The sequence below is a fragment of the Notolabrus celidotus genome, chromosome 3 (assembly GCF_009762535.1).
Source record: "Notolabrus celidotus isolate fNotCel1 chromosome 3, fNotCel1.pri, whole genome shotgun sequence".
Classification (NCBI taxonomy): Eukaryota; Metazoa; Chordata; class Actinopteri; order Labriformes; family Labridae; genus Notolabrus; species Notolabrus celidotus.
Genome location: NC_048274.1, coordinates 39896336 through 39912334, shown reverse-complemented (window position 1 = coordinate 39912334; position 15999 = coordinate 39896336). Strand labels below are relative to the sequence as shown.

General features: G+C 41.7%; 1 protein-coding gene across 2 annotated transcripts in view; it reads left to right on the top strand.

Moving 5' to 3' along the window:
• The window catches only part of cemip (cell migration inducing hyaluronidase 1), a 138339-nt gene that overhangs the window by 70639 nt on the left and 51701 nt on the right, over window positions 1–15999 (top strand). For both annotated transcript variants that reach the window (XM_034680589.1, XM_034680590.1), the window contains exons 12-14: window positions 7792–7961; window positions 11016–11225; window positions 11352–11557. In XM_034680589.1, coding sequence (XP_034536480.1) covers window positions 7792–7961; window positions 11016–11225; window positions 11352–11557 — 586 coding nt within the window. The remainder of the gene's footprint in view (window positions 1–7791; window positions 7962–11015; window positions 11226–11351; window positions 11558–15999) is intronic.

The following is a 15999-nucleotide window of genomic DNA, read 5'->3' as shown; positions in this document are numbered from 1 at the left end:
CAAAGCATATATCATGATTATTTTTCTACCCTGACATTTATGTTGCATGCACAGCCAGGCTGCACCAAGTTTTTAATACATTCCATGAAAACAGATCAACCAAGGCAAAAGTCTTTACATGGTGAACCCTCACGAACAGCTCATAACACTTTTGATGATCAGTTAAATAAAAGGGTCACACCCTTATCATCAATCAATCAATCTTTATTTGTATAGCGCCAAATGACTAGAAACGTTATCTCAAGATGCTTTTACGAACAGAGCAGGTCTAGACCACTCTATGTCAAATTATGAACACAGACCCAACACCAAGACAGGATAAGACTCAGTCTGACCCCACCTTAATCCACCATGAGCATTGCACCTCACAGTATTTAAAGTTTTTAAATATTAAAAGTAGAGAGGGTGTCTGCCTCCCGACCCTGACTGGTAGATGATTCCAAAGGAGAGGGGCCTGATAAATGAAGGCTCTACCTCCCATACTACTTTTAGAGACTTAAGGTGCGATGAGCAGGCCTGCATGTTGGGAGTGTAGCGTTCTAGAGGGGTAATAGCACACTATGATGAACCCTCTGAAGCTTACAAACCTCACAAACAGCTCATGAAACGTTTGATGATCAGTTAAATAAAGGGGTCAAACCCTTATGACAAAAGTATGTGAATGACCACACAAAAGGGGCATACTGTAAGTGAAAATGCAGAGTTTGATTAAATAACTGCTTTATTAACCTCCACTAAACTAACAGTATTACTTGGATGTCCAAACCTTGGCTTAGCAGATTTGCCCCGTCTCATTTTTGCTGCCAAAGTCTGGCTGACAGTTATCATTCCAGCTTGAACTCAAAATGTTGGGTGGGGTTAAAGATGAGAAGTTTGTGTGCAGGCCAGTCTTTGTGCATGGGGGTGCGGTTATCTGAATTAACTAAGGGAATAAAGTTAACCCGAACATGAAGCATGGTTCAAACCTTGCATCTGAATTGACATTAATCTTAACTAAATCAAGAAAACAGAGTAGACAGCTTCAAAGCTCAGAGTGAGATTTTGCTCTTCTGAGATGATAGGTATAAGACATAAAATATCTGAAAGTACTTCTATGAAATATCCATCATCTTATGAGTGCATTTTGTTACAGACATAAAAGACATTTGGTGTTCCCGTTCCATAAAATGTTGTTTTTCCAGTCTCATCATTCTTCAAGCATGATGACACACTGAGACATCTTCATGCACATTGTTCTATTGACACAAAATTAATGATACAAATGTGCTTCATATTAAAAAAGATTATGTAGATCTACAACACTGAAATCACAGCTGCAGTCATTTATTTAAAATGTATCTTCTTCAAACCAACATCACAGAATAAAAGTATGAGTAGTTGTAGTTATAATGGTCTTAAAGTAGAGATTCACTTTTGTTAAATATGCATTTTTTCCTTTCATCACCTTGTGTTCCTTTGTCAGAACATTTTCTTGGTGTAAGATGTAAGGCGTAGAAGTTGAGGACGTGTGAAACAGCTGCTAATGCATCAGGAACATTCTTCTCTCTGTCTTATTTGCTGTCTTCTTTCTCTTGTCCGTGCTGTTTATGGGATCCTCTTTGTCCTTGCTTTTATTTGCTGGGGTGTTAATTGGATTACTGGATCTTCCACAGCTGCCGGTGTGGTTGATCTCAGACAGCTGACAGTGGTGTTAGTGTGCAGGTTGTAGCTTCGCTGGTAAGGTGGATCACCTGTACTTACTCTTGTTGATGGATGACAGTGGGTCCTCTGTTCTGGGGGCTGCTGTTAATTACGCAGCAGGTCCGCTCTCTCGGTGATTGAGCGTATTGTTGGTTTTTACTGTGGATCTTCTGCTTCCTGTGATTTTACTTTTAGTCTTCAGGGACTCTCTCCTGTAGTGGATTAAGAATACATATCCTCTCTCCATTATGCTGCCTCTTACGGTGTTGTGTTTATATCCTTGTAGGATTTTCCCTGAAGCCCCCTTGAGACTGGCAACCAACAGCCTTGAGTAGCACTATTGCAGAATGCATTGCTACATTGTGGTGGGTGCACAGCGAAGTGCGTCAATCTATTGTGCCCTTAAGTGTCCATGTGAGCGTTGACTATACAACCCCATCCTAGACAGGTCCCAGGGGGCGGTGCAATGACGGGGCATTCACTTATGTCCTCTTATTTTGAAGGATCATTTTTTATTTTCAGTGATCACTCCTGGTGTTTTAGTATTTTTGTCCAGCTTGGACAATAATACAAAGCGCACCAAAAAAAAACATTGTTGCTGTTAATAGTTCAGGGGCATGTTGAATCTAATCAAGGCCCGGCACTCCAGCACAAAGAGTCACACCTGATGATATAAAATCCAGATGTGGTCTTGGGATCATACTTATCAATATTATGGGTTTAGTCCACCCGTATGAGGGTATTTTTGAAAAAGGTACTTTTTGCTCTGTGTTTTGGCCTCATGTTCTGATGTAAATAAAGTTTCAGGTCACTGAAAACAGAGGTTTTGGAAAACATCTACAATGGTGGGGATTTTTAAAACTCTGTTTTTCCTCTATTTTTTGGACCAACAATAGTTTTGTGAAATATTGATGTACTGTCCATACACCAAGATGAGGGGCAACCTCATTTGTGTGCCTCTGTTTTGTACTGTTATGGTTAATGGCATGTTGAGAAGGATACATCACTGTTCTTCATCATCATACTGCAGAGTGGGGCTGAACAAATATGTCATGCTTAAAAGTTTTAAATTCATTCTTCCGTACACAGTTTAGAGAGCGCTGTTTACAATGTTCACTCACTCGCTCGAGAAGCTGTTTATTGATAGTGCAAGGCTCTCATCAGCTGTCACAAACAGTAACAGTAATCAGTTCCTGTTTGTGACAGCTGGTGAGATCATCTCTCTCTCTTCATCTCCCTCTGTCCCTCTCACACTCCCCTAACAGTCTCAGCAGATGTGTGTCTAACATGAGTCTGGTCCTGCTGGAGGTTTCTGCCTGTTAAAGGAAGTTTGTCCTTGCCACTGTAACTTGCTAAATGCTGCAAAGTGCTCTGCTCATGGTGGATTAAGATGAGATCAGACTGAGTCCTGTCTGTAAAAGGGGACTGGATCTTATCCTGTCTGGATGTTGGGTCTTTGTTAATATTACATAGAGTGGTCTAGACCTGCTCTGTTTGTAAAAGCGTCTTGAGATAACATTTGTGGTGATTTGGAGCTATAGAAATAAAGATTGATTACTCATTATCACCAACTACTGGCCTGACATGCTCATGTGAGCAATGTCAACCGTTTCTGCATTTTTTCATGGGGACAAAAATATTTTTGAGATGTCAGCGAGTGTGGACAGGGTTATTGTTGAAAACAAAGTTGGTAAACCTACGTTTTCAAAGGTACACTCCTACATGTGGATGGGTGCCTGAAATAAGCATACAAATTTAGATCAGCTCAACAGATGCTGATACTTTTATGTTACAAGAAACTAACTCTGTCCAAGGTTATTATCGTTAACGAAAGCTAAGAAAATAATGAAAAAAACAAGAGGTGAAAAAACATTTTTGTTAACTGAAACAAAAATAAAAACAAGGCTTTACAAAAAAACGGGTCAGCTTAACATCTTCAGACGAGGGATTCTCCTAATATCTGTCACCATCACAGCTTTTAGAACTTCTCTTTTTAAAGAACCTGATAAGTTGAAATGATCATGAACAGACATGATCTCAGTAAGACCTGCAGGAAAACTCCACAATATCACAATAAACTAAAATTATAGAGAAAATGTCTTTGTCAATCTGTCTCATACATAAACTCAGTATTTTGAGTGATACATTTTTTGTTTTCTACCAGTTTCACTTCACTTCACACAAGCAAGCATGTGTCCACACTTTGCCTGCTAGCAGAGCATCCACACTTTGCTTGCTAGCAGAGCATCCACACTTTACCTGCAAGCAGAGCATCCACACTTTACCTGCTAACAGAGTGTCCAAACTTTACCTGCTAGCAGAGCGTCCACACTTTACCTGCTAACAGAGTGTCCACACTTTACCTGCTAGCAGAGCGTCCACACTTTACCTGCTAGCAGAGTGTCCACACTTTACCTGCTGCAGAGTGTCCACACTTTACCTGCTAGCAGAGTGTCCACACTTTACCTGCTAGCAGAGCGTCCACACTTTACCTGCTAGCAGAGTGTCCACACTTTACCTGCAAGCAGAGTGTCCACACTTTACCTGCTAGCAGAGCGTCCACTATTTACCTACTAGCAGAGCGTCCACACTTTACCTGCTAGCAGAGTGTCCACACTTTACCTGCTAGCAGAGTGTCCACACTTTACCTGCTAGCAGAGCGTCCACACTTTACCTGCTAGCAGAGTGTCCACACTTTACCTGCAAGCAGAGTGTCCACACTTTACCTGCTAGCAGAGCGTCCACACTTTACCTACTAGCAGAGCGTCCACACTTTACCTGCTAGCAGAGTGTCCACACTTTACCTGCTAGCAGAGTGTCCACACTTTACCTGCTAGCAGAGCATCCACACTTTACCTGCAAGCAGAGCGTCCACACTTTACCTGCTAGCAGAGCGTCCACACTTTACCTGCTAGCAGAGTGTCCACACTTTACCTGCTGCAGAGTGTCCACACTTTACCTGCTAGCAGAGTGTCAACACTTTACCTGCTAGCAGAGCGTCCACACTTTACCTGCTAGCAGAGCGTCCACACTTTACCTGCTAGCAGAGTGTCCACACTTTACCTGCTAGCAGAGTGTCCACACTTTACCTGCTAGCAGAGCGTCCACACTTTACCTGCTAGCAGAGTGTCCACACTTTACCTGCAAGCAGAGTGTCCACACTTTACCTGCTAGCAGTGTCCACACTTTACCTGCAAGCAGAGTGTCCACACTTTACCTGCTAGCAGAGTGTCCACACTTTACCTACTAGCAGAGTGTCCACACTTTACCTGCTAGCATAGTGTCCACACTTTACCTGCTGCAGAGCGTCCACACTTTACCTGCTAGCAGAGTGTCCACACTTTACCTGCTAGCAGAGCATCCACACTTTACCTGCAAGCAGAGCGTCCACACTTTACCTGCTAGCAGAGCGTCCACACTTTACCTGCTAGCAGATTGTCCACACTTTACCTGCTAGCAGAGCGTCCACACTTTACCTGCTAGCAAAGCGTACACACTTTACCTGCTAGCAGAACGTCCACACTTTACCTGCTAGCAGAGTGTCCACACTTTACCTGCTAGCAGAGTGTCCACACTTTACCTGCTAGCAGAGCATCCACACTTTACCTGCTAGCAGAACGTCCTCACTTTACCTGCTAGCAGAGCGTACACACTTTACCTGCTAGCAGAACATCCTCACTTTACCTGCTAGCAGAGTGTCCACACTTTACCTGCTAGAAGAGCGTCCACACTTTACCTGCTAGCAGAGCGTCCACACTTTACCTGCTAGCAAAGCGTACACACTTTACCTGCTAGCAGAGCGTCCACACTTTACCTGCTAGCAAAGCGTACACACTTTACCTGCTAGCAGAACGTCCACACTTTACCTGCTAGCAGAGTGTCCACACTTTACCTGCTAGCAGAGTGTCCACACTTTACCTGCTAGCAGAGCATCCACACTTTACCTCCTAGCAGAGCGTCCACACTTTACCTGCTAGCAGAGCGTACACACTTTACCTGCTAGCAGAACATCCTCACTTTACCTGCTAGCAGAGTGTCCACACTTTACCTGCTAGAAGAGCGTCCACACTTTACCTCCTAGCAGAGCGTCCATACTTTACCTGCAAGCAGAGCGTCCACACTTTACCTGCTAGCAGAGCGTCCACACTTTACCTGCAAGCAGAGCGTCCACACTTTACCTGCTAGCAGAGTGTACACACTTTACCTGCTAGCAGAGCGTCCACACTTTACCTGCTAGCAGAGCGTACACACTTTACCTGCTAGCAGAGCGTCCACACTTTACCTGCAAGCAGAGCGTCCACACTTTACCTGCTAGCAGAGCGTCCACACTTTACCTGCAAGCAGAGCGTCCACACTTTACCTGCTAGCAGAGCGTCCACACTTTACCTGCTGCAGGGGAGAGCGCCCAGCCCCCTTCCCCTGAAACAGAAGCTAACCCCCAACCATGTAGCATGATGGAGCCTGAGACAACCGGAGGACCGCATAAAACACTGATGCATTGCTTCCACCGGTGACCCGATAGCTGCTGGTCAGTACATACGCAGGAACATCACAAGCAGGAGGAAGCTTACACAAATTCTTTACTGACCTTTTTGAATCTCACCCCTGAAAACTAACCCATGATACAAAAAAGACTCAAACTAATACTGAAACTAATAAAAACTAAACTAACACTAATACTGAAACTAATAAAACTAAACTAACACTAATGCTGAAACTAATAAAAACTGAACTAACACTAATACTGAAACTAATAAAAACTAAACTAAAACTAATACTGAGACTAATAAAAACTGAACTAACACTAATACTGAAACTAATAAAACTGAACTAACACTAATACTGAAACTAATAAAAACTGAACTAACACTAATACTGAAACTAATAAAACTGAACTAACACTAATACTGAAACTAATAAAAACTAAACTAACACTAATACTGAAACTAATAAAACTCAACTAAAACTAATAATGAAACTAATAAAAACTCAACTAAGACTAATACTGAAACTAATAAAAACTAAAATAAAACAAAGCATTTTCAAAAAGTAAAAACTAAACTAGCAAACCCGCTTTAAAAAAAATAATTAAAACTTAACGGAAATTGAAAAGAAAAAGTCACAACAAAATAAAAATGTAAAACTATAATAACCATGACTCTGTCAGGAGATATTTGCATTTATGGTTTTATTGTTAATCATACTGATCATCAAATAGCAGGAGGCAGGGTTGGTACTTAAAAGAGAGTAACTTTAAGTTAAATAATTGTCACTGAGAATAAAACTAAAGCACTGGTGTAGTGAGCTCTTGATGTTGTGATACCCAGAAATCGTCATGTTATGGCAGTTGGGTGTTTCAGGCTCCCATCTGTCCTTTGTCATTCACTCTGCACTGACATGACATGTTGTGATTACATTTGAGCTGCAACTGGTTAACACCTGCCCCCGATGCATCAAGGAGTCATTCTTTAAACCTCACACATTTAATTTCCTACAAGGCCAAATAACTCTCATTATTTCAGTTCTAAGAAACCTGCTTTTCAAATGTGTGTTTCTAAATGATTGGCATGATGACTGTGTGAGAGGTGATATGAGAGGTACGACGACATCTATAAGAGCTTGCCTTGTTAGTGGAAAACATGATCAAATGTTTGATGGAATTTCCTGCTGTAGTGATCCTCAACCAGCCTAATCCTTGAAAACAGCTGCTATAGATAACTCTGATCCCATTTGTAAACTTACATAAACCCCCAGATGTCTGAAAAATACAAAAAGTTTCAGCTGTTTCATCAGTGGGCTATATGTGATTATTTGTGTCACTGTAACTTTGAGTTGCTTCTGAGTTGGGTCTCACTTGGAAGATATCAGCATTAGTCAACTTCCATAGGATCATACATGTCCCTAATGAATCACTGCAGTCAGAGGTGGGACAAACCTGTTATTGTTCTTTGTGTGACTGGTGCTCTAAAAATAAACTTGCCTCATCTTTCCTTGTGTGTGTGTGCGTGTGTGTGTGTGTGTGTGTGTGTGTGTGTGTGTGTGTGTGTGTGTGTGTGTGTGTGTGTGTGTGTGTGTGTGTGTGTGTGTGTGTGTGCGTGTGCGCATGTGCAGGGAAGCCTAAATTCATTCACATAGGTGAGGAGGTGGATGGAGTGGACATGCGGGCGGAGGTGGGCGTACTGAGTCGTAACATCCTGATTCATGGCGAGATGCAGCCCGGTTGCTATGGCAATGAAGCCTGCAAATTCTTCAGCTTTGACACTTTCGGAGGACATCTGAAGGTACGCTTTTATCATAACTTTGTCTCATACTACACACACTCCCAGGTTACGCACATTCTTTCAGCAGGTGTAGATGCAGCTCTGTGCAGTTACTGTTTGTGACAGCTGATTGATTGGGACAGTAACGGTTCATCAACTAAAGGTCCCCACTTAACCCTCCTATTATCCTTGGGGTCAATTAGACCCCATTCAATGTTTAACGTCTCTTAATTAATGACTAAAATCATTTTTTTGGCTTCATATTTCATGACTTTTACTAATTGAATTGGGACAACTGGGAAAATATAAAATTAAAATGTTGATATGTTCCAATTTCCTATAAAAAAATTATGCATCAGTGTTCCTTGGGGTCAATTTGACCCTACGCTGTTTTAGCTGTATATAACATAAGAAATATCAACATTTTACACACATTTGTTTTGGTTGTTTTGGATGATATTGAGGTCACTATAACCAAGGACACTTCCACATTTGACTGCAGGAGCTGGGATCTAACCACCAACCTTCAGATTGAGATATAATATTTCCAGCCACCATGTCTCTAAAGACATTCAATGATGAGTCCTGTGTCATACGATTTAATAACATAGAAACAAGGCAAGGCTGACAAGAGCATGACAAACTCACAGCAGTTTGATGTTCTGTTTTACAAATAAAGTCCTTCTAAATGTTTAAATTGTGTTTAGGCTTGAAATATATTTTATTTAAGGGTTATTTAGGTAGTCAACAACGAAACATAAAGTACCTGACACATACACCTGGGTAACAATCAGTTACTGGAGGTTTAAATTGCTGGGGTCAAATAGACCCCCGGGATAAAAGATGTTAGTAAATTTGAGGGGAACAGGAGGGTTAAGCTTAAAATGATTATTATCTCAATAATCAGAGTTATAACTTCAGGCTGGGTGGCTCCTTGTTCCATGGCTTGTGTCTGCAGTGAGAAGGGGACATATGGTTTGGTATGAAGTTCTACTTCTGGTCCAAACCTCCAGAGAAAACATTCAGCTCTGTGAGGCTGTTCTTTGTTGTTTTTAGCTTAAAGGGATAGTTCTGTTGGCTGTTTGAGGTACTTGTCTGTAGTAGGTGTATTATCCACAGGGGATCCCATTCAGCTTGGCCCCACTGTTGAGAGGCAGCTGGAGAACCTGAATCAGACGTGTCTATCAACCTCTGCAGACGAGGTCTGTCTACCACTTCATATAGCTAACTTCAAGAAACTCTGACCGAAGCAATATTCTCAGTGTAAGTGTGACAATGTTCAGCACTTTGACGTCAGACAGCCCAATGGCTGTGCTCTATTCTCAGATGCTGCACACGTGTTCATTCACCTGCAGCACAGTTTTTATTGGATGATGACACAACCCATGGTACACACGATATGTTGACCTTTATCAGAATACACTGTGTTAGCTGCTGAAGGGGAAGACTGAGCTGACACAACACACTTCACACATTACTGTGACTGCACCATGATTTTAAGCACGTTGTGCCTATAGTTATGTCAGACTGAGATGCAAAGTCATCTAAATTTAAATTGTATTACTTACTTTGCTGATCAGTGCTCTGCAGGCAGAAGAACACGTGTGTGATGTGTCTGGGAAAATTGCAAAAATAAATAGATTTTCTGACGGAACAGTAAAGTGCTGATAAAGTTCTAAGAAGAGCCAAGCTTACATGAAGAATAGTGCTTTTAAAATGATGTACTGGAGCTGACAGTTATACAACCCTTATAAAAAAAACAACATCAAAAAACTGTCCCTTTGTTGCTGATTAAATGATTGACAGTTAAGTTCATAATATGATCAATGAAGTCCAGCCTAGATGGATAGGAATTTAATTTGTAAGCAGCTTTTTTAGTCACAAACTAACTGAGCCCCCTTGAACAAATTGACATTTTCTCTTGATTATGGATTATTAGCTATAGAAAAGGTCAGAGGATCATCATTCAGAATTAAAACAGTCCATCTAGATGTTGGCGTTTTGGTTTATACCTGACTTGGTAGATCAAAGTTTGACTAGAAAATCCAACTCAAGTCCTTTTAGTATCATATCAGGTAGTTTCCCCTGGTGTCGTGTCATACTCATCTGCCTGTGATGGATGAATCGTCTGAATTGTCTTTGGGCGTTTGATAAAAGAGAGCATGGGGAAGAAGTCTGTGTCCATAGATGTTGAGATATTGAGAATTTTCAGCTGTCTTAATAAAGAGCTTTGCATTGCCTCTGGATATGTAAGGCCCGATATCATCCTTGGCACACGTAAAGTTTTACCATTCAGATGAACCTCAGGTGATTAAAAATTAAAAATAGAACAGGTACAGCTTCCAACGAAAGCCCTGTCTTAGCCCGGGGGCAAGTCAACAGATGATAAACACCTGAGAGAAGAAGTGGGAGACAGGCAAGGACAGAAGAACACAGAAGACACACGGAGAGGCTGTGGTTATATTCCTGCTGCATTCTTGTCTTCACCCCGGGGCATGTTATCATATCCTATTATTATTTCCATCACAGGCTCATGTCACATATTTCTAATGCATTGGTATGTGTGCAGCATGCACAAGCAGTACATGCTGCGAAAGGAAAGCCCAGGTGAGATTTCAGTGGAGCCCTTCAAAATGAGCGCCTCAGAGCAGGCTCCTCTTTGACAGTTGTGCTTTTACAGTTTGTGTCAAAGCTGGTATTTTCCACTGGTAGCAGCGCCAGCCGGGTGCTGAGAGAAACACGCTCTGTTTCAACACGTGTTTGTGAAATTATTTCATAAACAGCAGGGGCTGCTTTATCTTAAAGGCTGTAATGCTTAATTGAAATTACAATGAAGCTCATTAAAAGTGTTGGGGGGTGCTCATGATGTTGTGCAGCAGGGGCTCTGGTTTGTGAAACAAAGCTTTTTCATCACTGAGCTCCTCTGACTGATATGCCTCAAACAACTGCTGCTCCATCCCTCACTCTAAACCTTCTCTTCCATATCTGTGTCCATACGTCTCTTTTAACGTTCAGTGTTTGAGTTGTTCCTGGAAGACCTCTTCCTCACTGAAATTGCATCCCTGTCATTATCAGGTGGAGCGAGGCTTCAGGGCAGTTCATATTTCTGGTGTGGAAATGCAGCACATGGGCCAGCAGTCGATGGGACACTATCCGGTCCATTTCCACATGAATGGCGATGTAGATGAAAGAGGAGGCTACGACCCCCCTACCTTCGTCAGTGATTTATCCATCCACCACTCCTTTTCTCGCTGTGTGACCATCCATGGCTCCAATGGACTGCTGGTCAGTTAAACACTCTAAACATGCTTTGAAAATACATCTCTTTTCTTCATTTGGATAAGAGTATCTCTGCAATGTGAGCTGTCAGCCGTGTGATTGTTAAACCTCAACTCCTCTGCTGTCCCCCAGGTAAAGGATGTGGTGGGGTACGACACCCTTGGCCACTGTTTCTTCACAGAGGACGGTGCAGAAGAGAGGAACACCTTTGACCACTGTCTGGGTCTGATGGTGCGTGCTGGGACCTTGCTGCCGTCAGACAGAGACAGCAAAATGTGCCGTGACATAACTGAGGGAGCGTACCCAGGATATGTGCCCAACCCACGCCAGGACTGCAGGTATATGCAATGTGTATTACTGCACTTAGGTCAAGCAAAGTAACAAAAATACTGAGGCTATAAATCTGTGTCCTTCTAAACGTCGTGGAGAGCAGACTAAAATTGAAGGGCTGTGTGATATAGCTGGTGAACAGGGCCTTGACATGCAGCAGGGGTTTCTTTTATTGTCTTTTTAACGCCCTGCGCCTGGGGAGATTACAAAGCAAATGAACCTGTGTCCTCCATAGCATCAAGCAGCACAGGTTTCTTTCACATGCAGAAGTTTGAGAAGTGAGGTGATAAAACCTTAACCCTCTGTAGATGAAGCCTGCAGGTTGTGGGGGTGGTGATTGGCTGAGAGCATGAGTGTGCAACTGTGCAGGGCAGCGTTGACAGAGCTGAACAGAGACTGGAAATCTTGCAGCCTTAATGTTCGCCCCAATTTGGAGGAAACATGCCAGGTGTGTGTGGGAATGACACATCAAGCGTGAAATCAGTGCAACTCAGGTTGTCTGCCTGAACTAGCTCTCAGGTACTGCTCCATGTGTGTGTGTGTTCAAAGGGTGCATTTGAATGGTGTTCATGCACAGGTGAGCTCTTAATGCACCTAAATTCCACTGGTTACACACATGGAGGCACAGCAACGCTCCCGCTCTTCAGTTAAATGTCAGTGTAAGGTTGATTTGGGGGATTTGATGCTTTTGTTGAGAGGATAGAAGAGTGGATAGAGCAGGAAAATGGGAAAGAAAGGGCAGAGAAGGACATGCGGTAAAGGGCCACGGGTTAGAGTCGGACCGAGACCACCCGCTGTAGCCTCTGCACATGGGGTGCATAATTAGACCACTAGGCCAAACTGGTCCCCCTTGAGATTATTTGACTCTTTCAGCACCAGGCAAATCTATAGATGTCAGAACACGAGGACACCCTTGATGCTACCTTTCACTCATCTTAGTGCCTGCTTGATCCCTGCATGGACCACAACTCCACCCGAGACCAACACCAAGCTCCCCAATATTTGCGCCTTTAATACATGCAGAAATATATGCTGAAGCACCCATTCTCTCACACACACAAAGTTCCTGAAATGTACCAACAACAGACTGACTGTAGACTGCACATTACACACACTCTACAGTTTACAGCAGGCATGTCCAAAGTACGGCCCAGGGGCCACTTGCGGCCCAAGGTCGGTTTATTTTTGGCCCCCAAGCTTCAATCCTAATTTGTGTTGTTTATAGCAAAGAAATTAATCACATTCTGAATCATCTGTACATTTGCAGTTTCTTTCAAGTGCACAAACAAAACTAAAGTCAATCCAGGAAGGTCTCAAAAAGCTTCATATGGACTCCCTCTCTAAAGCCAAAACACTGGGAATTCTTCAAGACGGCAATAAAGAAGAAACATAAAAACTCTTAAAGCTGACAGGTTGTCAAATTTATGTTTTTATCATGATGTGAAAATGTTCTTGATGAACGCTAAATGTTCAGAAGACACAAAAGAGGACACAAGACAAGATCAAAAGTATGAAATTGTACAGAAAAGGCAAAATTTGGTGCATAAAAATTGTTCAGAACTCAGGAAAATAATTATTTTGTTCTTAAAATGTTGTCTGCTGGTCAGAACAGTCTTAAAAACAACATGAAAATGAAGTGTGGTGACATCCAGATCATGATCCTGCCATAGAAAAATAATGAGACAATACTTTTCCCACATTGCCCGACCGTAATAAAAAAACATTTTCCCTCAGAAGAAAATAAAGTTTGCTGATGTTTACGTGGCTTGTGGAGAACTGAGGACTACCTAGTTATTGATTTCATGAGAAAAACATTTAAAATAATTGTTATTAAATAGATATTTCATATATAACTTTTAGGATTCCAAAGTCTCAGTAGGAGCCACTGGCCCTGAGGTATTCTGACAGCATAAGCAGCATTTGTTAAGTTTGGGTCCTGTCTCATACAGTCAGTGTGTTTGGGTATTTTAGTGATAAATGAAGTTATATAGCCATGCAGTGTGTGTTAATGTGGATGGCTTCTGTCTTCATTTAAAAAGGCACTGATATTTTTGTTATGTTTCTAACATTGAGGGGGTGCTTCAGTGGATGTAAGTTTAATTTGTCACCAACATATTTTATACAGAGCTTTCTGTGGGATCGGGTCAAGGTAGAACGAGAAATGCAAATATGTCTACTTCAGTAGGAAGTCTAAAATTAGCTGTTTAAACGTACCTGCCTACAGGTGCACCTGGCTTTCAGAGGATATATGATAAGTTTACATACACCTCAAACAATTTAATCTGACCTATTTGCACCTTACGCCACTCGAAACACCCAGATTCTGCACCACTTGTGGCGCCAAAATGTGGTTGTGTGCACCCATTCACACTTGGGGCCATGCACTTGTGACCTTGTGGTTAGGGTCATCTAACTCAGGCTTGAAGACACATTCCTTGGATGTGTATACGCCTCGCTAATGATTCTGACCTCTCTGAAAAGTGTGTTACTTTTTAGCTTGACTCTGTAAGTATGTTGATGTTTAAATGGCACCGTATTGTGAAGCATTGCTGCTGCATTTTGATATTTCATTCATCTCAAGCAGTAAAACAATAAGAGACGGTTGTTTGAAAGAAGACACTTTTTAAAGAGACTTCCCTGTGACGGAAGAGAAGCTCCCTTGGGGGTGACTTGGAGATATTTCTGTTTACAGCAGAGAAACAGAAAACAAGCAGTCCAAATGTGGTGTTCAGTCAAAACAAGACCGTCTAACCCTCAGCTAGAAGCTAGCTTTGCAAAGTTTACTTTTGTGATTGCTGTGGTTCTTTTTTAACGATCAGAATGATTGAAGGCATTTTGGGTTGTCCCTGTTTTTCAGGTCAGAAATGATCTCTTGAACGGAGACCAACTTATGAGCATACTCCAAAACCACACATCCAAACTTAAGGAATGTTGTTAGCCTTGAGCTTAAGCAAGCTTTTAATTTAAAAAAATGTATCAATACAAACTCATTTCAGCATATAAACTCAGACTCTGATGGCGGGGACAATGATTTAGATTTTTCTGGTATTCTGGTATCCATTTGTAGTCACAGTAGTATTGGCCAATTACATTTTTTGTCCAATTCATCATGGATTAATGTATCCTAAAATGATTTCCAAATCCCAGCACATAAAATGTGGCATTTCAAAAGTTCCCATTTAATCAAAAATGTCTGCACTCCCAATGTTCCCCTCAGTAAGATTTATGCTGATTAATTTCCACAGAGATTTTGACTCTGCCTTGTGGCTCCTCTCGTCTCTTCTCCTGTCACATGAGTTGTGTGTGTGTTGAATTTGAGAACAGTAAATTTTGTTCTGATTTTGTAGAAGACAGGAGAAGTGTGGGCTGCATTAGGAGGATGAAACTCTTTAAATGAATGTTCTGTTCTCACACTTTGTTTATATAAAGATAGTGTGCGTGTGCGTTTTTGTGTTTGTGTATGCAAAATTTACACCAGAGCACGAGTTTTACAAAAATGTTAAAGCCATGTGCTGCAGAGGAAACAGGCGGGCCAGCGTTGTCTTTTTGGGCGTCAATCTTTAATGAATGTGTTTAACTTCACGTTGTCACAAAAACTCACTTCATTTAGCAGCCTAAGCTCTTATATGTGTATATTCAATCTCTAAACTCATCCATCTGGGACAGGCATCAGTTAGAGACAGGCTTTGAGTTCTGGAATTAAACTTGTGTCCCAACAAAGATGGGCTCTCTGTTGTTATATCAGTCTTTCTCAACATCTGTAAAGCCAGCACAAGCAGATAAGTTCCCGTCACTCACCAGTTCATACATTTCTTCAGCTTGTATCCTGATTAACTTGAAGGAGACTGTAACACAGATAAATGCCATGCTCACACGCTGTGGAGCTACTTGCACATACATTCCAGCTGATCGTTAATCAGTACATGCAAATGTAGTTTGGCATCTTCTTGCTGTATTATGTAAGGTCCTCCCAGAGTCATGTCTGTTTTGAATGCAGTGCTGCTAGAGAGCATGAATATCACATCCATCCAGTGTTGGTTAGGGTCTTTGTACCTTTTGTACAGAGATGGCTCAAGATCATGTACTCGAGGTGATATACACTAATTTTACTCTGAGGAACAGCACTCTGAAACTATTTGAGGAGGGGGAGACCGTATGGAGACAGTGGGCAGGTGAGATGAGCAGAAATGGTCATGTGAAGCCTGACAGAGGTTATCATAGGACAGGGAGAAGTTTTGTATTGTAAATTGAACATGTAAAAAATAAACATACAGACAAGCAGACAGAGACAGAAAAACATAGACAGTGAAAATGATTATCTACTCAACTTCCTCTTATAGACCTAAACAACTTACATAGTTATAGCATTTTAGAAAAAAATAAATCAAAACTCAATTTTCCCACAAGCAAGTTTATCAGCAGTAACAGCAAGCATGAACAGAAGAGGAAA